The sequence below is a fragment of the Leptonychotes weddellii genome, chromosome 4, assembly GCF_054177405.1.
Source record: "Leptonychotes weddellii isolate Sample4059 chromosome 4, ASM5417740v2, whole genome shotgun sequence".
In the NCBI taxonomy this organism is placed as follows: Eukaryota; Metazoa; Chordata; class Mammalia; order Carnivora; family Phocidae; genus Leptonychotes; species Leptonychotes weddellii.
Genome location: NC_138372.1, coordinates 27,958,530 through 27,986,482, shown reverse-complemented (window position 1 = coordinate 27,986,482; position 27,953 = coordinate 27,958,530). Strand labels below are relative to the sequence as shown.

The 27,953-nt window shown below is 41.9% G+C and overlaps 1 protein-coding gene across 21 annotated transcripts in view; it reads right to left on the bottom strand.

Moving 5' to 3' along the window:
• The window catches only part of MACF1 (microtubule actin crosslinking factor 1), a 338,282-nt gene that overhangs the window by 85,495 nt on the left and 224,834 nt on the right, over window positions 1-27,953 (bottom strand). For 20 of the 21 annotated variants that reach the window (XM_081818157.1, XM_081818158.1, XM_081818155.1 and 17 more), the window contains 15 exons: window positions 26,119-26,268; window positions 24,688-24,921; window positions 22,918-23,118; window positions 19,718-20,236; window positions 18,481-18,657; window positions 18,097-18,220; window positions 17,078-17,286; window positions 16,382-16,699; window positions 13,461-13,627; window positions 11,834-11,990; window positions 9,850-9,967; window positions 5,571-5,633; window positions 4,695-4,936; window positions 3,622-3,751; window positions 2,740-2,939 (listed from right to left, as the gene is read on the bottom strand). In XM_081818157.1, coding sequence (XP_081674283.1) covers window positions 2,740-2,939; window positions 3,622-3,751; window positions 4,695-4,936; window positions 5,571-5,633; window positions 9,850-9,967; window positions 11,834-11,990; window positions 13,461-13,627; window positions 16,382-16,699; window positions 17,078-17,286; window positions 18,097-18,220; window positions 18,481-18,657; window positions 19,718-20,236; window positions 22,918-23,118; window positions 24,688-24,921; window positions 26,119-26,268 — 3,009 coding nt within the window. The remainder of the gene's footprint in view (window positions 1-2,739; window positions 2,940-3,621; window positions 3,752-4,694; window positions 4,937-5,570; window positions 5,634-9,849; window positions 9,968-11,833; window positions 11,991-13,460; window positions 13,628-16,381; window positions 16,700-17,077; window positions 17,287-18,096; window positions 18,221-18,480; window positions 18,658-19,717; window positions 20,237-22,917; window positions 23,119-24,687; window positions 24,922-26,118; window positions 26,269-27,953) is intronic. The other variant, XM_081818142.1, reaches the window with a different exon arrangement.

Sequence of the window (27,953 nt, the reverse complement as noted above, 5' to 3'; positions counted from 1 at the left end):
TTTTCCTAGTTTCTTTCTTGGAATTCCAACAGCACATACAATCTATACATTACAACATAGCATGAGTAGACAGTGAGCTTCTTTAAAGCAAGTAGCATGTCTTTTTACTCCTTTCTATCCACTATTTCACTCAGCAAAGTAGTTAGGGTTACAGGCTCTGGAATCAGACTGCTTGGGTTCAAATCCTGACTCTATCACTTGCGAGCTGTATATATAACCTTAGGTGAGTTTTTAAAGTTCTCCAAATCTCAGCTTCCTCATCTATAAAATGAGGATAGAAAGTACTTATCTTGGCTATTTTAAGGATTAAGTAAGATAATTTATGGAAAGTATTCATCACTCACACTGTACATAAGTAAGTAAGACATGACTTTAAGGAAGAACAGATGCGTGAACGATGAACTAAAACAATGTAAAAAAAAAGAATGATAGGGGCGCCTGGGTGGCTCAGTCGTTAAGCGTCTGCCTTCGGCTCAGGTCATGATCCCAGGGTCCTGGGATCGAGCCCCGCATTGGGCTCCCTGCTCAGCCAGGAGCCTGCTTCTCCCTCTCCCACTCCCCGGCTTGTGTTCCCTCTCTAGCTGTCTCTCTCTCTCTGTCAAATAAATAAATAAAATCTTTAAAAAAAAAAAAAAGAATGATAAACACTGATGTGAACATGGCACTGTGAAAGCAAGAAGTAAGGATGATTAATTCTGTGGAAGATGACAAAAGGACGAGGGAAGTCAGGAAAGGCTTCACAAAGGATACAGGAAGTTCTCCCAGTGAGAAAGAGAGAGAGCCATTTTAGCAAAGGGCCTAGGATTAGCAAAGGCACAGAGCGGTATGAGTATGGTGTGTTCAAGGAAAGGACGAGTTACCCGGTGTGTGCAGAAACCTGGGTATATGGGAGAAGAGGGGGAAATGAGGCTGGCAAGACAAACTGGGACCAGATCGTGGAAAGCCTCATATACCACACTGAGCAGGTACTTGGACTTTGTTCAATCGGCAGCCAAGAGCCAGTGAAGCATTTTCAGGTACTCAGGTGTGTGAGTTAAGGAGATAATTTGGTAACCGTGTGGAGAATGCACTAGACAAAGAAGCCCATTAGAAGGCTGTTGCGATGGTACAGGCCTGAGATCAAACCTCCCTAAGGGAGGAGCACTTAGAATGGAGACTTAGAACAGCAGTTCTCAAAGTATGCTCCAGGGATCCTTGGGAGTCTCCAGGCCCTTTCAGAGGGCCCATGAGGTCAAACTAATTTCATAATAATACTAAGATATTATTTGCCTTTTATAATTTTTCTCTCACAAACGTTCACTGTTTTACAGAGGCTACATGACATCTAGTATTGCAATAGATTGAGTGCAGAAGCAGATATGAAAATGTATGAGAATATTCTATTAAGTCAGACATCAAAGAGATTTGCAAAGCCATAAAACAATACCACTCTTATTAAAGTTTCTATGTTTGGAAAATGTTATTTTTTCATAAAAAATGTTACTTATGTTAATGTTACAGTTTTACCATTATTATTTTTAAATTAATTAATAAATACATATTTTCAAATTCCTCAGTGTTTTTGTTTTTGTTTTTAAGTAGGCTCCACACCCAGTGTGGGGCTTGAACTCACAACCCTGAGATCAAGACCTGAGCTGAGATCAACAGTCAGATGCTTAACTGACTAAACCACCCAAGTACCCCTTAGTGTTTTAATACAGTAAATATTAATAGATATCAATAGTTAAACACAAGCTCTTTGGGGACCTCAATAATTTTTTTAAAAAGATTTTACTTATTTATTTATTTTAGAGAGAGAGAGACAAAGAGAGAGGGTGGAGGGAGGGGCAGAGGGAGAGGGAGAGACAGAATCTCAAGTAGCTCCGTGCTGAACACAGAGCCCAACGTGGAGCTCGATTTCACGATCCTGAGATCATGACCTGAGCCAAAATCATGAATTGGGACCCTTACTCAACTGAGCTACCCAGGTGCCCCTGGGGTCTTCAAATTTTTTTAAGAGCCTAGAAGTGTTTTGAGACCAAAGAGTCTGAAAACCACTGGAATAGAAAAATATTTGTACGTGAGCTAAAGAGGACTTGATAATTAATTGGATGAAGCGGCTAAAAGAAAGGGTTCCTTCAAAAACTACTCTTAAGTCTTTAATTTAGGGAACTTGGTGGATGGTGAGAAGAAATGGAACAAGTTTGGAAGAGTTTGGGGATGTAGAATAATAGAAGTTTCTCTGGTGCTTACCAAAAAAAAAAAAAAGAAGAAGAAGAGGAGGAAGAGGAAGAGGAAGAAGTTCTCAACAGGAATTCATTAGAAATGATATAATTTGACCAACCTAAATTTCCATGATGGTAGGCACTTAAATCAATTTTTTTTTGCGGTTTGAGCAACAGAGAACCTTTAAGTGAAGCCAGCAGATATAAGACATTACATTAAGTAATATGGTCACTACTATTGGGGATTAAAAGTAAAATACGATTCTGCAAAGTAGTCAGAAATTCCCCATTCTTACATCCATTCATCTTACTGCCTGTTAATGATATTAATAATACAGTTATTGACTATTTATTATTTGACAGGCACCGTGATAAGGCCCTTATAAACATCTCATTTAAACCAAGGAAACGGAACTCTGGAAGGTTAACTGACTTGTCTAGGGTCATTTGAAATCTACTTGCTGAGAACAGCATTCAAAACCAGGTTCACGGGGTTCTAATTTCTTTGCTTAATGCAGTAAGCTTTGTGGCTCACCTGGACCTGCTGCTTTTGTGCAGTCAGCATGTTGGGGTCAATAGACAGGGGCCCCAGCACCCCCATCATCAGTTCCTTCTCCATCAGCCAGGGCCGGAGCTGGGATTCTGCAGCCTGGAAGCTGGCCAGATGACTTGCAGATTCCTCCAGCTGCCTTTGCCGGGCCATGGTCACTTCGGTGGCCCTTTCCCATCGGGAATCTGTAGAGGGGAAATGAGAGAATGTGTTCCTTTAGTCTCACCAGCCACTGGCCTGATCCCTAAGTTATGTTCCTAATATACTACAGGAAATGACCCCTGCAGCATTAGTTAAAAATAACCTTCATTTAATTTTAACTAAAGTAACACAGTTCTGTACTTAATCGTGGTGGTGGTTACACGAAACTACACAGAACTACACACACACACGCACACACACACACACAGATACGGATGTATGGCTATCTTATCTATATTATTTTATGGCCTGTTTTTTAACTCTTACTATATTATAAACATCTTTACTGCCAATGTTTTTTCATGCCAATAAACATTCACCAGTCTCATTTATATATAGTTCAATATGAATGCAGAATAATTCACCTAATCCTTCCAGTGAATAGATTATTTCCCATTTTTCATTTTCATCACCAATGCTCTCCTTATCACAGCAGATTATCAGATTGACTTGCCCAAGAAAGCCAAACCTCTGAGACTTTTGAGTGGAATCTCTAGATTCTTTTCCCTAATCAGACTCACTCACTCTCTAGCCCTATTTGGACCTCTTGATTGCTTATGAAAATTAACTAAAAATAAGTCCTGCTTTATAGGATGTGCTGAAATTCTATATTTGCTTTGAAGACAAGCAATGTAATGAATTTGCAACATCCCTCTGAATACTTACTGAGTTCCTCTTGCATTTCCTTCCAGTTTTGTGCTTCTTGTGAGTTGGGATATGTCATCAGTAATCCAGCCAGGGCTTCCTTTACTTTTTGGATTTTTGGAGAATTCTGTTCCAATTCAGCCAGGAAGGCCTAGGAGAGAGAACACCGGGGATGCCATGAGATTTCTGCATAGGAAACAGAGCTGTGTGTGTGGAGGAAAGTACTAGAAGACTGGGCCGCAATTATAGGCTCCACTTCTGATTCTATCAGTGTCTTATTTCATGATTTTAAGATACTTTAACATTTCTGCTTTGATTTTTACTTTAAAATGAAAATCTGAGTAGCAGGATCTAAATTTCTTTTATGGACAACATATCGGTAGAACCCAGTAAGAAGGTATTATTCAACCCCCCACATAGAAAGTGTCAGGTATGATAATGATGATGGTGGCATCAAGGACATTTAGGTAGCTGAAGAAGATGGCATACTCTGTCCAGTTAGAATATAAAAAAGTTTGGCAAAAAATTTTTTTTGATAGGACTTTCTATATGGTCTTGTTTCTCCTGATAGTTTTCCTAGTCCTACATGTCAACCTGAAGAATGAACTGTAATCACAGCTACACTTAAATCGCCCCAAGGGTTGCAAAGGGGCTTTGATGAGAATGGTTTGGCTTACAGAATCATAGGGAAAACCAGATCCCATTCTCAGTGCGCTGATAACTTCAGGGGAGGGATATTCTCTTTCTATAAACAGATTTGGTTGGTTTTTTTTTTTAAGTTTTATTTATTTTAGTAATCTCTACATTCCATGTGGGGCTTGAACTCATGAGCCAGAGATCAAGAGTCGCATGCTCTTCCGATGGAGCCAATCAGGTGTGCCTGGTTTTGTAGCTGAATATTATTCATAATAATTTCTCATTTCATAGGTAAGAAAATTCTTTAGGAGAGTTTAAGCATATTAATCCTTTGAAAGGGCTCCTCATGGCCTGGGTGGATGGCCGTGTCCCTCGCTCAGGTCCTGGGCTTGGGTAGAACACCGTACAACAGCCCCTTCCTCTTAGTGTCTGGGACGCAGCTAATGCAAACACAGTACCTTGTTAGATTCAGCTTGGGCTCTCACTGTTTCTGGCTTGGTTGGAGATGAAGAGGCATCCATGGCTTTCAGGACTTCCTCTTTTGATTCCAGCCACTGCAGCACTGAGCCTGCTTCCTTCTGAACTTCCTGCATTCTGCTGAGGACAGCCTGAAGGCTTTCCTGGTGTTCCTGAAGCACTCCCCCCAGTTTCTCATATTTCAAGTTTACATCTGACATGTCACACTGGATCTCCGTCAGATCTAGCATCACAGAAACAAAAATCAGATCGGGAATAGTTCTCCAAGCCTCCCCATGGGTTCCTCATGCTAAATTACTCATCAGGATTAAACGTCTCTCCTACTCCTTCTAGTGAACTAGAGATTCACTTCCTGCTAAATCACATAAAAGTTCTTGTTTATATATACAAAGCAAAGGAGCTTTCATTAATCTGCTTTCAGATTTTGACATGAGGTATTCAGATGTACAAATAAAATGCTAAATACACTTGGGAACTGCAGAAGTGAAGGGAGTGAAGGATTTGGTGCATTCTTCTGTTCCCTCTTGTCCAAGCAGGGAAATCATGGGGTTAGACTAGACTACCTCTAACGTGGCTTCTTTATGACTCAAAGATTCACATATATTTTCTTCAAGCTCTTTCCTTACTGGTCTTATCTAGTGGTCCAATTTATTTCCTAGTACTATCTCACTGGCTGCCAACCTGCTTAGCCTTTAGCAACCCAGCAAAGGAGCATCACAGTGGCTTTTCCCCAGATTTTTACCCTCATACCCATCCTGGCGGCGGTTCTTTCACACATACAAAAACATACACAGATGCCAACGTGAACACTGTCCTAACACATCCAACAGAGAGGCACTGTGAAATGGCATTCTCACCTTTGCAGGTGTGGTATCCGTTTACACTGCCTACAGAGCTTCCTACAGAGGGCAGTATGGAACCTGAGCAGAAGGACAGGGAGACAAACAGGGCAAGACAAACGTGTTAGGAATACATACAGGCACTGAATTTGTTCTCTGGCACTCACTTTAAGCTCAGGTATCAGGAGGTTAACACAGCACAAGACAACATACTCATGGAAAGAGACAAATCATTTTAGCTGCCAGGCAACAGAGCATCACTCAGGTGTCTTGGCTTCTTAGCGGTAGTGGTTCCTAACCCTTTCTAAAGGAAACCCGAATTCCCTTCCTTGATCTCTGACTTGAATTCTTTGGATCCTGCCATAATGTTGCAAACAAGTATTGATAAAATAATTAAGTCTTTAGAATATCTGTGCTGTCTGCCACACTTTGGAACGAGGATTTGTAATAAAGCCAAAAAGGTTCAACTTTAACATCAATGTTCTTCAACATGATAAAAATGAACAATAAGTGTAATTAAGGACAGAAAAAACAGTATTCTTTTAATAAAGACATTAAAATGAGTCCTTATATTGCTTCAAAAGGCAGATTCTCTGTCTTTTCTATCATGAAAACTTTCTCCTCTCCTTCCCCACCAGAAAACGGAAATTCTAAGCGCCAATAAATCTGGCTCATAAATATTCCCATAAATTCTGCTTTGGGCCTTTGGTTCTGTTTCTGATTACCACGATTTCACCTATATTCTCCCCCAGGTTGATTCCTTATATTTCAGGAGTGTCCCAAGTTAAATAAAAATCAGATCATGCAATTACAGAAATTATACAGAAATGTGAAGAATATTCATGATATAATGTTACAAGGACAGAATAAAACTCTCATGTGCACTGATTTCACTGGAAAAAGTTTTATGTTAAGGTTATATTAAAAAATAGTAATTGTGAAACTTTTAAATGTTAACATTACTGTATTTTCTCTCTTTTTTTCCTTAAGTAGGCTCCACACCCAGTGTGAAGACCAACGCGGGGCCTGAATTCAGGATGCTGAGATCAAAACCCGAGCTGAGATCAAGAGTTGGATGCTTAACTGACCAAGTCACCCAGGTGCCCCGACATTATTGTATTTTCAGTGAAAAATAGATCAAACAAAAAGATCGTATTCCATTGCAGTAGGGTGATGACCAAAAAAGAAACTGGACTAGTAATTGGGAGAAGGTGGTCCTGGCCAAGACCGTCACTCACTCAGTATGTGAGCCTTAGAGTACGGATGGACCTCAGTGTCTTCTCTAGGATATGAAGATAATACTAGCTATCCTGTCAGCACTGATGGGGTTACTGGAGAGAAGTAATGAGGTAGTGTACGTGAAAGCACTTTATGAAACAAAAAGAGCTACATTAATGTCAAGAACTGTAATATTCATGATTTTTCAGAGGTAGAATAGAACTTTGAGAGCACTCAGGGCTAGTGATTTTCAAAGCAGCAAAAGAGGTATTGTAGGGACTCTGTAAATGTTTGGTTTAAATTTAACCTTCAGAATATATTTCGGATTACTTAGAAATGGCAAGAAAACATGCACATTCAATTATGTTGAACACCACATCTTGACCCACTAGATATAACCAATTTATGCTGCTTTGGGGAGAGAATGAAGTAGCTCCTGTACCTCCCTGCCTACATTTAAACTTCGTTTTGAGTGTCACTGATTGGAAAAGCTATAGCTCTCTGCTAGCACTTTACAGTAGTCAAACCTACACATGTCCTCTCATACAAAGAAAGACATTTACAGCATGTGTGTACTATATTAAAGAAAGTGACAAGAAAGGCTAAGGTGCATCTACTCAAAGCAGGCTTTCTCATTAGGGTAGAACCGTGTAGTAACAGAATTCTTAACATGTCAGGTCATGATGACATCAAGTTCCAGGCAAGCTTTTGTTCTCAATGCCAGTTTTAGGAGTTTTCTATGTTTAAGAAAAGAATGTGAACCTTCATTAAAATTCTTGTGATTTAACTTTGAAACAAGAATTTATTACATCACTTTCAAGCTTCTAGTTCAGTTTAATTGAGGAGTGTTCTGAGACTCTAAGGGGAACTTTTTTTTTCCATCTTGAATCAAGTATATTTGTGTTTGAATTTAGGCTGCATCACTTCATAGTGGGTGACGTCTTAGTTACTGTGCCCCCTTCACCTGTACTAAATGTACAATTTCTACCCCATAACTCTTGAGGAGATTAATAAATGAGTAATTAATGGGAAACTGGTTAGCAATCTACAGGATAATAATACTTGAGATTTATCTTTTCCATTGGGCAAAATTTACTTGAATTCCTATGGACAAATCATTTGCATTACTATCAATTATCTACAAAACTCTAGAATAGAACAGATATTCAGTTAAAGATGCACACTCAGAACCAAATCATTTCCAAAAGCTTATTAGAGGGGCGCCTGGGTGGGTCAGTCGTTAAGCGTCTGCCTTCGGTTCAGGTCATGATCCCGGGGTCCTGGGATCGAGCCCCGCATCGGGCTCCCTGCTCCGTGGGAAGCCTGCTTCTCCCTCTCCCACTCCCCCTGCTTGTGTTCCCTCTCTTGCTGTCTTTCTATCAAAAAATAAATAAAATCTAAACAAACAAACAAACAAACAAACCCAAGCCTATTAGACAATGCCCAACACTTCACTGAAAGGACACCCAATACTTTTCTGTTGTCCATTTCCAAGACTTTGACAATTTTTTCTGACACAGGTGAACCATAAAGTGAACTTTTAAAAACATTTGTCATCCTTTACAACTACTTATCTGTGTAACCTGTATTTCCTGGATACAATGCAATCAAACAAAATGGAAAAATAAATCTGATAATAAAGCTGTCATCCAAAAATCCTTTGTCGAATCTTTATATTCCCTAGGATAGCCTCAATATTTTCACTGATGGATTTCATGATAGATAAAATGCTATAAATTCACTTATAAGGGAAATTTATGCCAACAAAATATCATTTGTATCTGTTTTATGTAGTAGAGTTGTATTTGAGATTATTTATTTATTTATTTATTTATTTTAAAGATTTTATTTATTTATTTGAGAGAGAGAATGAGAGAGAGCACATCAGAGGGGTTAGGGTCAGAGGGAGCAGCAGACTTCCTGCCGAGCAGGGAGCCCGATGCGGGACTCGATCCAGGGACTCCAGGATCATGACCTGAGCCGAAGGCAGTCGCTTAACCAACTGAGCCACCCAGGCACCCTGTATTTGAGATTATTTAAAAAAAAGATTTTAGTGCTTTAAAATGTTTGAAAAACCAATGATCTAGTCTAGAAGTCAGAAAACTATACTGGCCAAATCTGGCCCTCTGCCAATTTCTGTATATAATGTTTTATGTGAACACAGCCACACCCGTCCACTTGTATGCTGTGTGTCCCTGTTTCTGTGCCGCAGTGGTAGGGATGTGTAGTGTGACAGAGAACATGTGGCTCACAAGCCTAAAGTATTTACTACATGGCCCTTTACAGAAAAAGCTTGCAGACTCCTGATGTAGTCACACACTAGTAAGTCCCTGAACTTTTCTAAGTTTCATGTGTTGCAATATAAGAATCATCAATTCCCTGAAATGCTGTCATTTCTGGGTAGTTCCAACAGATCTTTAAACTTCAACAGAAAAGTGGCTGTTCTCAGGAGGAAAAAATAAACTTTTCCCTTACGATTAAAGTGACTGTAGGTGTGCACTAACACAGTCTGGCAATAAAACCTATAAGGTCCCAATTAAAAACCAGAAAGTGACTGTGAGCTCATATGGATTTTGTTTGAAAGACTTAATTTGCAGCCAGAGATTATTCATATATCTGGGCACAATCTTTGTATCCACTTCCAAGAAATGTGGCAGTCCTTGGCAGACCAACACTGACTCCTAAATACCTAGTCTCTCTCAAGATATCATGCTTATACCCTTCAGGGCTGACTCCAATCTAAAGATGATGCATAGCCATCCATTCCCATGTTTAAAAAGAATAAATTCGCCAAGATGGAAATTCTATTTTAATCCTTCTCTGTTCATTTAGGCCAACTAGTCCCTTTACTTTTTCCCATCACAGGAAGGAATTTTGTAAAATGGAGCAAAGATCAGGTTGGGGAAGAGATGGGGAAAAGATCAGATTGAGGGGAAAGACTGCTTTGTGGATCACTCCCCTTTGTTCTCATACCCAACCTTCATTCTGACTTTTATTAAATAAGGGGTCATAACGAAAGGCCAAAGGCCAAAGTGAAGAATAATGTTTATTTACTGCATTCTTAAGAGCCTGCACTCACCTGTCTTGGCTTGGGAATCAGGTGCTGTGATCTCCACGATGAGATTTTCTAAAGAAGTGCCTTTGCAGTTGATTTCTTCCACCAAACTTCCCTTACTTGCCCAGTCATCTAGAAGACCCTGTTAACAGAACAGCTAAATGTAACATCTGGGGGCATTCTCCTCATCAGTAGGGACACCTGTTCTTGTACATATACTCCCTAAATTTTTGATAAGCATTAAGTGACTATCCTCACGTATTCAGCCACTTCAAGATCTTGGTTTAGCCAGCCATGATGTGGGAGAATGATATCCTGGAATATTCAGGATCTTTCCATTCATTCATTCATCAATTATTTATTGAGCATTACTGTAGGCCAGGCATCATGCCTAACACTGGGGATACAAAATAGGATTATGACACAGTTCCTAAAACCAAGAGGTCAGATTATCAACTGCATTATAATGTGATAAATGTTATTACAGAAATACACAGTAAACTCTGAGAGCACAAGAGGAGACACATCTAACTCTGCCTAGAGAGAGGAAAGCTTTGAGTGAAGACAAAGGTAGTAAAAGGGAATGGAATGCATGTAAAGAATAAAAAGGAAATGGCAAATGGAGGGTAAAATGAGGAGCTAGATGTTGAGATGTAGAGAAATACAGAGAATCGTAGGCTACACTCTGCATTTTCAAGGAGACTTTATATTGGGCTTGAAGCCAGAGCTCTGACTGCCACAGAAAACCATTAGGAAACAAAGGCATCTGCTGTAACAAGGTCGTATTGTCTCTACATGTGGATTGCCTGCGACAGAAGTAGAATTCCACTTCTTCCAAAGCAGGGACACCTTCTTAGCTTTGAATCCCTTTCTCCACACTGAATTTCCCTGACAATTTACTTAGTTTGCTTTTGACTTTAAGCTGCCCAGCAGCAGAGAAAGACAGAGCCATGGGTATCCAGCAAGCTCATGCTGCCGAACTGCAAACTGAGCCTTGTCAATTCACAGCTATAAATTCCTTTATTAATCACTCCAGATTCCAAAGAGCCACAGTTCCCAAACCATGCATTGACTCACAGGGTATTTTCAAGTTTTGAGGGAAATACAGTGACATCTGTTGGACACCATGTGAACAACTACTATGAAGTTGTTTAGACCTAACCACGTAGCAAGTGAGACTTTTTAGTTTTTTCTTTTCTTTTTCTTTTTTTTTTGCCTTGAGGTACCATGAAAAATTTCTTGAAACACTAAGGGCACTGTGAACCTAGAAACTGGGAAGCCTCTGCCCCAGGGGATTCCCTGCAGCAAATGCTCCTGGCACTCTCTCTGTGAAAGCAACCAAACTCTTTCCCTCTCGTCTGGCTCAAAATAAATCCTGCTTTACTAAGAAAATAAGGAGAATGCATGAGAACTAGTTGGAGGTAGATATGGCTTGATTTCAACAAAAAGAACAAATGTGTTAGAGGAGCAAGCAGAGGCTGAATGACTGAATCAAAGAAGGGATTCTGCAGGGGATGGGAGAAAGGTTGATCCTACTCTGGAAGGTACTGTCCAACCATCTGATTCTAACTCTTCCTTTTTTAGTTGTAGAGCTAGTTCTTCTTTTCTCAATTTCCTGATCATGTATCTGGTCACTTGCTCACATATAACTCTCTAATTCTCAAACACACAGTGAGAGTGTAAGCTTCTCAAGGACTGGACTTTAACAACTATCTTTTTTATGATCCACCACAGAATGAGAGGCATCTGAAAAACAGCTGAAACTTTATAGATGTTATTCCCAGGTTACATTTTCTGTTTTGGTTTTTAAATAGGAGACATTTTGGTGCTCAGTGCTTGGGTAGGGGTAGGTGGGAATCATATGAAGAAAATGGAGGGATTTCTATTCTGATGCAGAAGGATAACTTGGATTTGTCGCACCACTTCCTTACCACAGTTGAAGACCAGCCCATACAAGCTTCCAAACTGCTGTCCAACCTGGTTCCTGGAGCTCTTTCTGTTCACCTACCTTCAGGTGTTCAATCTGCTTTTCCAGCTCTTTAGTACTCATAAAAGTCTCTGTAGGTGGAATATTCCCTTCAGTTTCCTTCAGCCATTTTTGGAAGGTCCTAACCAGCTTCCGAAATTCATCCAATTGCTCCTGACAAGATGATGCATCTTCCTCCCTGTCAACAACAACGAAGGCATTTTGTTACTTGCCAGACTAAGCTTTGTAAAGATGTCAACTTGAACTAAAACTACACTCATTCTGGGACTCTAGGCATCTTTTCCTTACAGGGCCTTTTCCTTCCCATAATCTTTTCCACGGCAGCTTTGGCTAAACCACCACATACAATGTAGGAGAGCATCAAACTAAGGAATCTGTTGCCCTTGTTTGGACATTTCTGGCGAGAGGAGTCTTTAATCTTACTCCAGGCCAAAGTGAAAGTGAGAGAAACTAAAAGGAGCATGCTATTTAGGTGCAATGATACAATGGAAAGAATGTAGGCTTTGGATCTCAAGTCCAGCTCTGTCACTTTTTAGGTAGTTGACTCTTTCAAGGCCAAATTCAAATGCTAATCCCCTTAGCAAAGAAGATGCTGAAACAGAGGCTCAGAAAAGTTAGGTTAAGCACACTAGGTGCACCTGGGTGGCTCAGTCAGTTAAGCATCTGCCTTTGGCTCAGGTCATGATCCCAGGGTCCTCGGATTGAGCCCCAGGTTAGGCTCCCTGTTCAGTGGGGAGCCTGCTTCTCCCTCTCCCCCTGCTGGTTCTCTATCTCCCTCTCTCAAATAAATAAATAAAATCTTTAAAAAAAAAAAAAGCACACAAATGGGTAAAATGAGCCAAGGACAAAGGAGAATTTAATTTCAAAATTAAATTTTAGAAGTGGCCACATCTATCAAACTTGAAGCCAGAGATCCTGGTTCTTCCTACAGGTAAATGGCCCCGAGTATAGAGGAAGAACAAGCTTTCCTGGCCTCTGTCCCCCTTCTCTCCACTAAGTAGCCTGAGGCTATAGTGTTGTTTTGAGCAACTGCTTTCCTCCAGTCACTTTCCTCAGGCAGTCACCTGCCAAATCAAGATTATATATATGGCTAAACCAAGAGAGGAAGTCTTATCAAGCTCTTAAACCCATGTGAGGTTTTCTAATGGAATCATGGCTTTTCAACAGTCAGCAGATAAAATGAAATCAGCCACCCCTGTCATATATTCCCATGTTTCCCTTAAAAGAAGAATCCAGACACTCCTCTAAAACAACAACTCAAATGTGGCCAAAGCAGAAAGGGAACCAATATAACCATTAATTACATCCGGAAAGTCTCTTCCAATTTTTCTCTTTACTTCAAATCCTGCCACAATCCTACTTGCTGCCCCAAATTCATTGTTAGGTCCAGGTGACCTGGGCTACTGATTGTACAGAGGGAAACTGAGCCCCATTACTGAGAAGGAATTCATGATTTAGTAACAGAAAACCACTAAGCACCGAGTAGATTGAATAGCTTTGCCTAAAAGAGGCACTTTCCAATCTCCTATGACTCAGTAGCAGACTTCTTGATGCCATCTTTTCTGCTAAAGGAGGAAGAGAAAATCATTTCATTCAATAGCAAGGAAAAATTAGCTCCCCCAATTGACCAACGCATATGAAAACTCACCTTTCTTTAACTGTCTTCTGTAGCTCTGTGAAGTCCTTTCTGAGATTCTGTACCCTGTCCTGGTGCTGGGATAGGTCGAGGGCAAAGCCACAGGAGCTCAGTTCTGTGACCAGGTTCTCGAGAGTCTCAAGGTTCTCCTGTTGATCTTCCATTTCTGAATTGAGCTCCTGTCAAGCAAACAGGAAAATGTACTAAATCCTCTGGTCATTATAAATAAATATACTCTAAAAAAAAAAGATGTCTATATTAAATCGGGGGCAAGTTCCCCCTAATCTGTAGAAAAAGAGGGAACAAAGAAAGAGGCATGCTCACTGGGTCAACTGCTAGATCAAAGCAATAAATACGGAGGATTTTTCCAATCCACCTGAGAGCAGCTAGGAATTGAAAATGAATCCTGTCTCCTTTAAACAAATGTTTAATGATTTGGGAGGCAGCATGACAGAATGAAAAGAATGGATGTTTTTGGAGTTAAAAAGATTCCTGAAAATCAATCACGGCTTTGCTACTTCTAGCGTGTGATCTTAAGCTATTAAATTTCTCTAAGCTTCCATAGCCTATCTCTTCTGTAAAACAGGGTAAACATACGCTCTCCACTATTATTTAACACTGTATTCAAGATATTAGCCAATGCAATTAGGTAAGAGAAAACAATTTGTGGCATACAAATTGGAAAAGAAGAGGTAAAACTGTATTTGCAGATTATATGAAAGTATACTTGTAAAACCCAAGAAAATCAATTATACAATGAATTAAACAATGAAGTAATCCAATAAGGTAGCAGGATATAAAACCAACATTTAAAAATCAAGAGTGAAAACTTCATTTACAATAGCAGCATAAAAGGTACAATTTTAAGAACTAACAAGAAACATGCAAAACCCTTATGAATAAAACTTTAAAATATTTTTGACAGACATAAAAGCAGACCTCAATAAATGGAAAGACACCCATAAAGATATGTGTGTACGTGTGTATGTGTGCATATACGCATGTGTGAATAAAACGTGATCCAAATAAAAATACCAATTGTCCCCCTACGACTAATAAAGTTGATTTTAAAGTTCACATGGAAAAATAAATGTACAGTTACCAGTGTGAAAAATCCTGAAAGAAAAAAAGAGAGAGAGAGAGACTAGCCCTCCTAGATAGTAAAACACATCACGAAGCCTCTAGAATAAAAAATAGTATGCTATGGTTCATGAACAGACAGACCAGCAAAGCAGAATAGAAAATCCAGAAATAGACCTGAGTCCACATGGACATTCTATATCTGATAAAGATGACTTCTCAAATCATTGGGGGGAAAAGATGGACTTTTCAAAGAAATGATATCGGGAACAACTAGACAGATGTTCAGAAAAAGAACTTGGATTCATATGTGCACTATATCTCAGAATGAACTTAAAATGTTAGAAGGTTCAAACGTAAAATAAAGACAGAATGAAAGGAAGAAACGATCCGAGTTCTAGAAGCAAGCATGGGTGAATTCCTTCAAACCTGGGTGTGGCAAAAGACTTTCAAAAATACATATTCAATAAGAAGTGATAAAATCTACTATGTAAAAATTTAAAAACCTCTTACATGACCAAAAACACTATAAGCAAAGACAAAGGACAAACTGAGAAAAAAGATTTTCAACATATCATATATAAAGAACTAACCTCCCTCCTACAGAACTCTTGTAGGTTGAAAGAAGAAGAAGAAGAAGAAAAAAAAAAACCCCACAAAGTCCTGACCGGAAATAGTAAAGGCCACGAATCAAGAGTTTACAAATAAATGTCCCTTAAATGTATAAAAATATACTCAACTTCATCAGAGAAAAAATAAAAATTAAAGCCACACTGAAATATCATGTTGTATCAATCAGATTAACAGAAACTCAAATGCTGTTCTGCTGGTGACGCTGTAGGGGAAACCGGTACTTTAGTGCACTGCTGGCGGGAATGCAAAATGGTGAAATCCTGACACACTGGCATCTAGGTGAAAAGGACGCTGGTGTTTATTGTGCCATTCCTTCTACTTTTCTGTAAGTTCGAAATTCCTCAAAATAAAACCCAAAAAGGACAGCAAACCAAACCAAACCATGGGATCCTACTTTAATATGGAAAAAGTTAGATGGATGGATAACCCCAAGACACCAATGCAGGGATATAGGAATGTTCAGGTCCTACAGGTGGCAATGTGGGCACCTGCAGCCATCCTGGAGTCAACGTGGCCACTCCTTGGTCAAAGTACAGGCATATACTCTGACCTACAATCCTACTCCTGCACATGTATCTGTATCTGTGGTAGGTAAGACTCTTCGTCAAATATTTCTAACTCTGCACCTACTAGGTATATGGTAGGAATACATTTCTCCACCCCCTTGAATGCCAGGTGTGAAACCTGCTTTAACTAATGAAACGAAAATGGATTTGAAATGCCCTCTCCCTGCTGGAGCAGTAGTCATGAAGGCGTAGGGCAGGATGAAGTCCCCATCGACTTGAATCCCTGAGTGACCATGATGAGCTAAGTGAAAAGTAAATCTAGGCTGTGTTTTTTTTTTTTTAAAGGACAATATCTAGTTTACAGGGTGGTTGTGATAATTCTTTTTTGTTTTTTAAAGATTCTATTGATTTATTTGAGCGAGTGAGAGTGTGTGCATAAGCAGGGGGGAGGGGCAGAGGGAGAAGCAGACTCCCCGCTGAGCAGGGAGCCCGATGTGGAGCTCGATCCCAGGACCGGGAGATCATGACCTGAGCCGAAGGCAGACACTTAACCGACCGAGCCCCCCAGGTGTCCCTGGTTGTGATAATTCCTTAAGATATTGCAGGTAAAGTTTCTAGTACACTAACTGACATACTATGCACTCCTGTGATTGTTGGTCCCCGCCTTGCCCTTCTTTTCTCTTTGTTCTGCCACTGTGGCAGATATATTCTCACCTGGATCTGCTGGAAGAAATGTGCAATATCTTGATCTGGCTGATTTCCAGAGGCTAGCATCCGGCTTTTGTTTTCCATGAATTGCTGCAGCTTATCAGAGAGATGTTCAAACATCTCTGCCTGGGGCAGAAGCTTCTTCAGGGAGCTCTCCTTCTCTTGCTGCTGCAGACAGAGCTGTTGGAAGCGCTGGCTCACCTCTGCCAGTTTGCCCTGCAGCACTGCAGCCGTGGTGTTGTCTGCGGCCTCCATGAATCGCGTCACCATCTCACGGGTGGCCTCCAAGCTGCTCTTTTGCCGAGCAATGTCCTGCTTCAATTTCTGTCACCAAAAAATGTGTCTGTCAGCTCCTTGTTCACTTATCCTAGGGTATCGGAGCCATGAACTAATAATCTAATAATTCCATGCTCACCTCCTCGAGGAGGGTGGGATTGCAACTGAGCCTCTGACTACCAAACATCCCATCCCCTTAGTTCTCCACCCCATTCCATTAATGACTTCGCAGGGCCACTTTTCCTCAAGCTTAACAATGGTTCAGAAACTGGGTAGAAATATCTTTACATGGATCAGTTATCATCTCTAAGTCTTATTAGAAGATTCATGGAAATGAGTTCTTTTCCTGATACTTTTTCAAAATGATGTAATTATGGAACACAGCAAGTATGCCATCGATGCTAACTCTTGGGGCCTAGGTCTCACCATGTTCGTGGCCAGGGCTTCCTGGATGACGCCCAATGACAAGGATACCACCTGCTCCTCCTCCAGGTTTTGTTCAACTTCCCTGATGGACTGCAACAAGCTCTCCAGGCTTTCCTGGACACTCTGAGATCGGGCAATTGCCTTCTGCAGCAGAGCAGAGCGCTCAGCCAGGCTACTCAAGAGGCTTTGAAAACGGCTGAGTATGGAATCTGGAAAATCAAGGCCATGAGAATAGAGTGGAGACTATTTTCCTGTTGTGCTTTTAAAAAACAATGTATTTAAATCACACTTGTTAATTATAATAATAACAGGCATTAAGACAAATAGAAGGAATAAGCGTAAAGTGCATTTGTATTTGAGCTAAAATTACAAAGCATTATTTATTTAGCACCTACTAAGTGCCAGAAATTGTGCTGAATGCTGAGGACCGAAGAGAATTAAGATAAGTCCCTGGCTTCTACAAAAATAAGACTGTAAACGTGAGCACAGGCAGAAAAGGGCTCATCACAACTAACCACAAAAATAAAATTTTAAGTGCTATACTGATGCTAAGAGTAATGTACTAGAGAAGCCTGAAAGAAGAATGATTCTTTCTTATCTTTTATTTCTTTTGGGGGTTGGAGGTGGTGGCCAGGACTTTACAAAGGAAGCAACCTCTCAGGTACATCTAGAAGCTTGAGCAAGATTTCATCACACATGCTAAGCACTCAGTAAATGTTGGCAGCTAAACCATAGGGAAAACTTCGGGGGTAAAGTAATGAAGAAGTGACTAGTTTACTTGGGGAAGGAAAGAAGCGGGGCGTGGCTAGAAGGCAGAATGCCTGGGGAAAGGGGTTGAAACCAGATTACAAAGGCCTTCAATGGTACAAGAACAAAGTTCATCGAGAGTAAGCTCTTGCTGCCTGTGTCCTCAGCCCCTAGCCTGCACAGCAGATACTTGTAGGACACAGTGTGATGTATTACAGAACAGTGGCATGCACTGAGAATTAAGGGAGTGTTCTGGTTATGCTGCTTCATACCTGTAGTTTCTTGAACATGCTTGCGGTCTGGGGCTGGCTCGCCTTCAATTTCCATGAGGTCATGAGCTACTTTTTGGAGCTTTTCTACAGGTACTTGGTGCTCAGCTAATTCCTCCTGCAACTGCTGCTTGTCCATGAAAAAGGCCAAAAGTAAAACCTCTGAGTAATCGAAGCTGGTTCTAGGAACCAAGAGCTACTTAGCATAGTGCTACTAGAGCTACAAAGAATACTTCCATTTATCCGTACCCACAGATGTTAGAATTAAGTGTTTAGGAATCAGATCTTGTCCAAGGCATCCCAACCACTGCCTTTAAGCTATGTGAGTATTTGCTTTATTTGGGGTACTCTACCCCATGCGATAGAACAGCCTGCGTCCCAGCCTACCTTTGTCGTTGCAAGCTGCTGTTGCAGAACTCCAGGGTCCGAGGCAATAGTATCTGAGAGGAGCTTCTCCACATTGGCCTCACAGGCCTGTATCCAGGCCTGCAGGCTGTCAGTACAGCTCTGGAACTGCTGGTACTGGCCTAGGAGCACGTGCAGGTGAGAGCCCAATCGTGTACACTGTGCCAGAGAAAAAAGGGAGAGCAGCTTAGGCCAGGTCTGGCTAAAGGCAGCGGCTTCCTAGGCATAGTCCAAAGAAAAGCCCGGTCTTGTTACAGGATCTCACTCTAACCACAGTGAAGGGCAGCGTCGAGCCCTCCAGGGACAGATGAGTAGCAAATCTTCTACAAGTGGGGCCTTTGTTGTTTGATCCGTACTATTCATCCCAAATTTATACTATATACCCGCGAAGACTGAGTTGTAGGACAAACCACCAAAGATGGTGATTAACATAACAATAAAAATATTTTTTAAAAAACCCCACCAAAGAAAGACACATTAGGTTGCAGGCTAAGGTAGGGAGGGACTGGGAGATACAGAGTGTTCCTTTTGGCTAGGTTAGAGATGTTGGCAAAGTGCACAAGACAGGTAAGAAGAACTGACTGGATTCTACAGCTTGGGAGCTAACGGGAGTTCTTTGATAGGGAGGAAGGCAAGGATGTACCCTAGACGCTCCGTGCAGGAATAAAGACTGTGTATGTGGTTGCAGTTTCCCCTGCACTGTGTCTCTTGGGAGCTCACGTCTGTTGGTCAGAGTACAGGAAGGCGAGCACCTCCACCTTCCCTACCAGAGTGACATACCTCTGATACTACTGGGATCAGGCATTAGCCCCTGGGCCTCCATGTTTTGCATTTTTGCAGAGCTCATAAAGACATTCTGCCTGTGGTCAGTATGTAATTCAGCTCACTCACTATGTCCTAAGGTTCTTTTTTTTTTTTTTCCTTTTCTTTTTTTAAAGATTTTATTTATTTATTTGACAGAGACACAGCGAGAGAGGGAACACAAGCGGGGGGAGTGGGAGAGGGAGAAGCAGGCTTCCCACCGAGCAGGGAACCCGATGTGGGGCTCGATCCCAGGACCCTGGGATCACGACCTGAGCCGAAGGCAGACGCTTAACGACTGAGCCACCCAGGCGCCCCTATGTCCTAAGGTTCTTATCCTAAGCCCCAGAAACCACCCACAGTTGTGTGAGGGCTCCCACGACCATTCCCCCAGAGGCTGCCAGGACCCTCTCGGTACCTTTGAATGGAGAGCAGTGTATCTTTCTGTTGCATCCTTCAGCTTGCCCTTCACTAAGGCTCCAGCGGCTGATGGTTCTCTGCCTTCCTCAAAGCTGTTTTCTGTGTCCAAGACTTTCTGTCCTGAAATAGTCACAAATCGCAAGTCTCCTTTGTGGGAAATGACATCCTCCGAGAAGCTCCCCTGCCGCTTTAGCAGGGAGGGAAGGGCTTCGGGGCAGCTGCCTCCCTCGTGCATGTTCTCCAGCTCTCTCTCGGACCGCTCCAGCCAGTTCTCAAATTCTTGATGATCCTGCAGAAACTTCTGCAGCTCGTCCCGTAGTGTCTGCACCTGCTTCAGCTCTGCCTCCGACTGGGCCAGGGAAGTAGCATACTGCCCCTTTAGCTCGCCTAGCTTGTCCTGTAGCACCTGGCCTTCCTCAGGCGTGAGATTGTGGCCATGCTGGTCCAGGAAGGCCTGAGCTGACTGGGTGGCCAGGATGAAATTTTGCTGCTGAGAAAGCAATTCTTGGTGACGGGCCTGGCAAAAAATTCCACAAAACAAAGGATGATCAGTAAGGATACCACAAAAATTTGGCTAAGTCTACAGCGAGAAGTAGAGAGAGATCTCAATAGGACACTTTTCCAGCTGTTCCAAAAATCACCAGTATCTCTCGCTCTAAGCATTAGCCATATACTAGTCCCAGCTGAACTGACACACATAGGATCTTAGGGTTTTCAAAGCGACTTCACATGTATTATCTCAACTGATTTGGGGCACAATCTGCAATGTAAGCAGACAACATCTATATATGTTACATGTCTTGACTAAGGTCATGCAGACAGCTAAGGGACAAACTGAGACTAGAATCTGGCTCTCTTCACTAAACCATTCTAAGTCTAAGAGAAGGCACAAATGGCCAGCCCACATTAATGCAAGGGGAGACTAAGTTGGATAACCAAACATGACAATATAAAGATTGCAAATACTTAGCTGTGAAATATGTCACTTACATATCCATGAACACTGTCCCAACTAGGAAAAGTTCTTAGAAAATTAATTCATTAAATAAACAATTTGTATTCCAGTGAGAGTAAGATGTATTTCTGGAGCATAGGTAATTTGTATTTTTTATTTATATGTGCTATGTCTATGTGCTTACACATGGACCTTTTTTCTATTTCAATGGAATGTAAGTTATTTTAGGGAGTTGTGGTTGTTTTGTTTTGTTTTTTAAAATGTTCTCCCTGAGTCTAGGGGCGCCTGGGTGGCTCAGTCAGTTAAGTATCTGACTTTTGATTTCGGGTCAGGTCATGATCTCAGGGTCGTGGAACTCCATACTCAGCAGGGAGTCTATTGGAGGTTCTCTCTCCCTCTCCCTCTGCACCTCCCCCACCTCGTGTGCAAGCTCTCTCCCCCACCAAAAATAAATAAATTTTTAAATAAAACAAAATGTTCTTCCTGAGTCTAACAGACAACAGTGGGGAGTTCAGTCAGTGTTCTTGCCTATCTATACTGTTTATGCAACTTCCTAGACCAGGACAATAGCCTAATTTTTACCAGAGCATTGTCTAGTTTCAACCTGTATCAGCAACCTGATAGTGTTAGCTTCCAGTATCATCTCAGGGAAGTTAGGGTGACAAATGTTTCCTTCTCAAAGAGATAGTAAGGGGCAGTACCATAGCTTATCTGTAACCCCCCAGGTGTCCTCATTCTCATCCACCCCCGAGTAAGGCAGTCTCCTTCCTAGGATGGAGATGCTCCTTGGTCAGCAGTCCTGTGACAGCAGGACCATCTCCGCTCTGTGCTATTATGACTGCCACAGCTTTGGGGGACACCCTATGATGGATTTCCAAGCACAGCAGTAGCATTCAAGAAGCAAAAATCCTATTAATAAAAAATAAAGCAATGACTGACACAGGCCATTCAATAGAAGCATTCTAGCTAAGCCAAATTTTCTTTGCTATAAAGGTATCACTACTAAAATAGGTGACCTATGTGTTTTCTAAGTTCCCTAAACATTGTTTTCAATCATGCAATAAAATGTGCCTGCATATGCCAGTTAATATCTTAGGAGATGGTTCCTCTGGTTGGTTCACTGGTTTATCTCCAATGCCTGACATATAGCAGGTGCTCGATATTTGCTGAATAATGAATACATGGGTAGAGCTAAATAGTAAGGAATGGTTTCTTGAGGGCGATAGGCAACCATTAAAAGGGTTAATCAAGGATATCGAATTTTCGGGACGCCTGGGTGGCTCAGTTGTTAGGCGTCTGCCTTTGGCTCGGGTCATGATCCCAGGGTCCTGGGATCGAGCCCCATGTCAGGAAGCCTGCTTCTCCCTCTCCCACTCCCCCTGCTTGTGGTCCCTCTCTCACTGTCTCTCTCTGTGTCAAATAAATAAATAAAAACCTTTAAAAAAAAAAAAAAAGGATCTCAAATTTTCAGAAGATCACTTAGTCGTGTAGAAGGGAGGGTAGAAGGCACAAGGCAAGGACACCAGTTGAAGCTGCCATAACAACTCAAATGGAAGCTGACAGTAGTCCGAACCACAATCATAGCTCAGCGTAAAGAGAGAAGCAGGGATGACTCTGAAAGAGATCTAAGAAGCAGGGGATTTGACAACTGATTTGATACAGGAGAGTGAGGGAAGGGGAAGGAGTCCCAGATGATGTCTAGTTCTGGCAAGAAAGTGGGAGTAGAAGAAGGAGAATGAGTTTGATGGGGCGGGGGGGCGGGGGGGGGATGTAATAGGAAATAGGAGCTCCACTTTTTGAGGCTGAGCTGCTCGTGATTCCAAGTTACAAACAGGCAGATGGATTTATGTACTGGATTGATGCTCTGCACAGGCATTTAGGCTGGAGACACATACATGGACTTCTCTAGCACAGGCAGTAACTGAAGTGCCCTGAGCGGATAAAACTACCCAAGGGAAGTATATTCTGAAAGACGAGAAGAGGCTGAGGCTGCCACCTGGAAGCACATCGGTATCTCACAAACTGGCCAGAGGAAAGGAAAAAGGATTACCGGGGCAGAGTAGTGCTTTGGAAACCAAAGGAGAAAGTATTTCAACAGTGTCGAAGCTGCTGAGGTATCAAAGAGGGCATGAACTGAGACGTACTTACTGTGCTTACTGGATTTAGGGGCAAGGAGGTTACGGTGACTTGCCAAGGGCAGCAGAGAGGCGCCTAGCAGAGTGACGACAAGCTAACATTCTTACCTTCATCTTCTCACACTGCTTGTCCAGTTCCTCTGGGGCCTGGCTCGCCCCCTTGTGGGCATCAGTGGTATCAAAGGCTCCTTTCCCCAGGCTAGCTCCTGACAGCTGCTCCATCTGTCCTCCAGATCCCACCGCAGTTACCCAGTCCAGGAGAGCATCAATCTTACTCCTGTTCTCTGCCAGTTCCTTAGCTGCTTTACTCTGAAAGCCACAGAAGTAGTCTAGTGAGAAGGTGTTAGTTATTCAGCTACACAAGCAAAGGTTAAGAAAAAAGGTGAGACTTCTTTGCTAAAGAAGAGAAGCTCTAAGACTGTGTATAAACGGTCTTTGCAGCCACAAAAATGAATGAGTATCTTCTAAATTTGTTGAAAAACAATTACTTAAAATAATCTCTAGATTTGGCTATATTTCATTGCTTTAAAAAAAAGGGCAACCTGCTTGGGTCCCCTCCCTCCTCGGGAGCTTTGTACCATCACTGCTCAATAAACCTTGCTTTGCTGCCCACAAAAAAAAAAAAAAAAAAGTGCATGGGAGGGGTGGGGGTGGCAAAACGTAGGATTTAAAGGGGCTTTAAGAGATGATTTAGTCCTGGCAGCCCAGCAAGGCTTCATGGAATCCTTCCTAGATGTGCAGAAGTGATGCCCTAAGTTGGTAGGGTCAGAAACAGTACAGTCACACTTGATTACCAGCTGCCCTTCCCTAAGGAAATCGCAGACTTGTCCCATCCTTTTTCTGCCGGACAGAGTATTGAGTTCTTTTATTATTATTATTATTATTATATTATTATTGTTATGTTAATCACCATACATTACATCATTAGTTTCTTTCTTTTTTTTTTTTTTAAAGATTTTATTTATTTATTTGAGACAGAGAGAATGAGAGAGAGAGAGCACATGAGAGGGGGAGGGTCAGAGGGAGAAGCAGACTCCCCGCCGAGCAGGGAGCCCGACGTGGGACTCGATCCAGGGACTCCAGGATCATGACCTGAGCCGAAGGCAGTCGCTTAACCAACTGAGCCACCCAGGCGCCCCTACATCATTAGTTTTTGATCAGAGTATTGAGTTCTAAAATTTGCCTCTCGAATTCCATTTTCTGACTGTTCAAGTACTGTAATTAAACAGGTTATGTCAAGTGATACCTTCATATACTTCAGAATTCCCCCCTCAGGTAATTTATTTCTCTTTTCTATATTTTCTACCTCCCCCATTCGTGTCAGAGCCCATGGCCAGAGCAAGGATTCTAATTTACTCTGCCAGTGCCGAGGAGAATGCAGAAAACCATTTGAGACTTTAATTTCTCCTAGGTTTATCCCAGTGCCAGTTCCCACCAATCTATAGGGGCAGCTTGGGGATAGCATGTGGCACACTAAGACTCCCCAGATATTTCCCCCTCGTGCTCTTGGATTATTAATCTAGATTCATGTTTGAAATGTGACATTTGCTTTTTCCTCCCCAAGGTACTACCCTTCTTCACTAAGTTCTTTCCACGATTTTCCAAATAGAGTGCTGAGTATACAGATAGCAAGAAATATTTTTTCTTTGGGGATGGGGTGGGTGATATGAACTTCCTACCAACTATTCCTGACTTAAAGTCCTTCAGGATGTTTCCTCCCAAAATAAATACTGACTCACAGACCAGCTCCTGAAGTAGCCCCTTTTCATGATTCGATGCTCTCTGTCAGGTAGTTTCCCCTTATTACCTTTTCTTCATTTGCCAGGTACCAAAATTTTCTTTTTTGAAAAACACCAAGTATCAAAGAAGTCTGGTCACCTTTTCAGTTTCTTGCTGTACAGCTGAGGTCACCACTTCCTCCAGCTCCTTCTGGGCCACCCGCGTCCGTTCCTGGAGAGCCTCATACTGCTCCTTAGCCTGATGAAGCTTCTCCCGAAGAGCTGTCAACTCATGGGGGCTCAGCTTGGCCTGGTTCTCTTCCAGGAACCCTTCGATATCTTTGACAACACTGGCAAATGAGGTGGCCCGATTCTGAATGTCGTCCTGTAAATCCTTAACACGTGAACACAGGGAGGGCAGAGATGTCAATGTTACTTCTTCGAAGATAGCTAACAGCACACAGATGGAACGGCTAGGATGACACAGACCCCCACCAGATGTGCGTCCCTGACTATTATCTGCTTAAGGTTTAGGCCTAAACCAATGCGAGTAAGAACTTCTAAGATATTTTTTTACTTAAGAAATATTCTAACACTGGGGCGCCTGGGTGGCTCAGATGGCTAGGCGTCTGCCTTCGGCTCAGGTCATGATCCCAGGGTCCTGGGATCAAGCCCCACGTCAGGCTCCCTGCTTGGTGGGGGGCCTGCTTCTCCCCTCCCTCTGCTTCTCCTCCGCTCATGTTCTCTCTCTCTCTCTCTCTATCTCCGTGTCTCGAATGAATAAAAAAATCTTAAAAAAAAAAAAGAAATATTCTAACACTTAATTTTTTTTTTTTTTTTTAAGATTTTATTTATTTATTTGAGAGAGAGAGAGAGAGAGAGAACACGAGCAGGGTGAGGAGCAGGGGGAGAAGCAGGCTCTATACTGGGACTCTGGGATCATGACCTGAGCCGAAGGCAGACGCTTAACTGACTGAGCCACCCAGGCGTCCCCCCCGACCTTTTTTTTTTTAAAGTAATCTCTATACCCACCATGGGGCTGGAACTCACAACTCCAAGATCAAGAGTCAGATGCTGTACTGACTGAGCCAACCAGGCATCCACCACTCCTTATCCTTAATGCACCTACAAGGCCCAGCATGATGTGGGTCCCACCTCATCGTTCACTAACCTTCCTTTTGTTCTTTGCAGTCCAATTAAACCAGCTTTCTTTCATTTCTTGAATATGTTGTATTTGATCCCATCCCCACCTCAAGACAGATGCTCAGATGCTCGGGCCTCTGCCTGGCATATTCTCCTCCTCCCTCTGCCCCTTCATGTGTTAACCCCTACATGCTCTTCACTTTCAGTTTAAGTGATACTTCTTCAATATTTTCTAACATCCTAGACAGGATTGGGTCTGACTGTTAAACATACAAAGCATAAGAATTAAAGATTCTTGATGTGTTCTCCTGACCACTAGACTTTACGCTTCATGAGAACAGGGATGTTTACTGTTATGTTGCCAGCATGAAGCACTGTGCCTGGCACATAGAAAGCCTTTATAAAGATATGCTGAAGGAATGAGAAAAGTGAATTAACTCATACTGACCTTCAAGTCACTCTGGTTCTTCTGCAAGGCAGAGAGATCCTGCTGGGTGGCTCTACCTTGGTGACCTGCCAATGCGCTTTCTGCCTGTCCTAGCCAGTTGCAAAGATCCTCCAGTTTCTGGTGACAGGTATTTTGTTGTTTCTGCAGGGTCTAATTGAAATGCAAAGGGGCCAAGAGATGATTAAAAATTCTCATCTTACAAATACAGGATAACTCCCTGAAATGTAAAACAGAAAGGTTATATCTTAAGGATGGAAGAGTTGGTGAGAGACTAGAACAGGAAAAAACACAGAAGTCATATTCAGAAAGCTCCCCGCATTTGGACAGTCTGTTGATTTGGGTCAATAGTTTGGATTATATTCAGGGATAATTTCAGGTGAAAATGCTCCCAGGTTTTGAATGGGAGTTCCATTGCCAGACTGCTGTTATTAGCCCTGGAAATGGAGAACAGAGAGCCCAGATGCTTCAAATCCATAAATGATAATGGTGATAATAATAAATTAGTGGTTATGATCAATTCCTCAACCAGAACTAGAGGATATGCTACATACTAAGTTAAAATACAGAAAATTAGAAGGACTGGATTAGGAAGGGAAAAAAAAATCAAGAATCTGGATAATTCATAAGCTAATCGAGCTTCTTAATAATTGAGCTGACTTTATAAATCAAACGTCTCACAAATGCAGATCCCATTAAATGGAATGATTCCATGCCAGGCATTAGGGGCCTCGCTATTTTGAGAAGGAAACTGTCCAAGAATAGCAACTGGCTCAGTCCTTCAGGTGTCCACAAGTGATATCAAAGACAAAAGCCAGGCCCACGGGAGGGAGGGAATATGTTTCTGTGCCTGATCCTTTCTCCAAATCTCATCTCGGCTGCATGACACTGAAGCACCTAATTGAGCCATTGAGCATGATGTGTTCTCCTGACCATCCTTCTAGAACCATTGTCCACCAGTTTCTACCTTCTGATGGTGTTTTAGTCACCTGCACTTACAAACAGGTGCCCACACTGGCCCTCTCTCCCCCTCTTTAGGACAAATAGAAGGGCGCTGGAAGAGAACTCCTAAGAGCTCTTCAGCTGTAAAACGGGATCTTCATGGGTTAGGATGGGTGCAGACTGAATCTGAAAAAAGCAAAGCAAACAAGTTAACACACAGACATACACATGCATTCAGGGCAAATATAGAGAGAAGCAGAGCATTTCTGACAATAACAAGGTTAATAAACATTGTGGAATTAATTATGTGCTCAGAGAGAATGTTCACATGCAGTTCTACCACCTGCTGCAGCTCAGGGGCCTACCCTGGATCCGGGCTGTGTCTTAAAGTGGCTCAGACCAATGCTATTTCATTAATTATCCACAGACTACACCATGCTATATACATTCCCAAGTGAGGATATTGCAAATTTTCAGGTTTGGAAAGTAACCTAAAGGGTTGAATCAGTATTTTGTTTCAATTTCAATACAGGTGGAACAACAAGCAGTAATGGGGGGACATACGGAATTGACTAACTTAATTTCCACTGAGCCTAACTCAAAAAAGCTCCATTCAACTTTGCACAATATTTAATAAAGGTGACCCTGAGACAGATTGCTGGTGATAATGACATTCTAATATCATCTTGTTGAGCTCCAACTTACTATTCCAACAGCAAAAATGCCTAAGCACCATTCTTGGTATTCTTAGGTTACGATGTTACCACCAATGCAGTTATGTTGAGTTTTGCAAGAAAAGGGTTGTGACAGACGGTGGGGTAGGATGGTTTCTTTTCAAAATGTTAACACCCGGTTCTAGACCCTGTTTTCCATAATTGAATGAGCACTTGGCATCA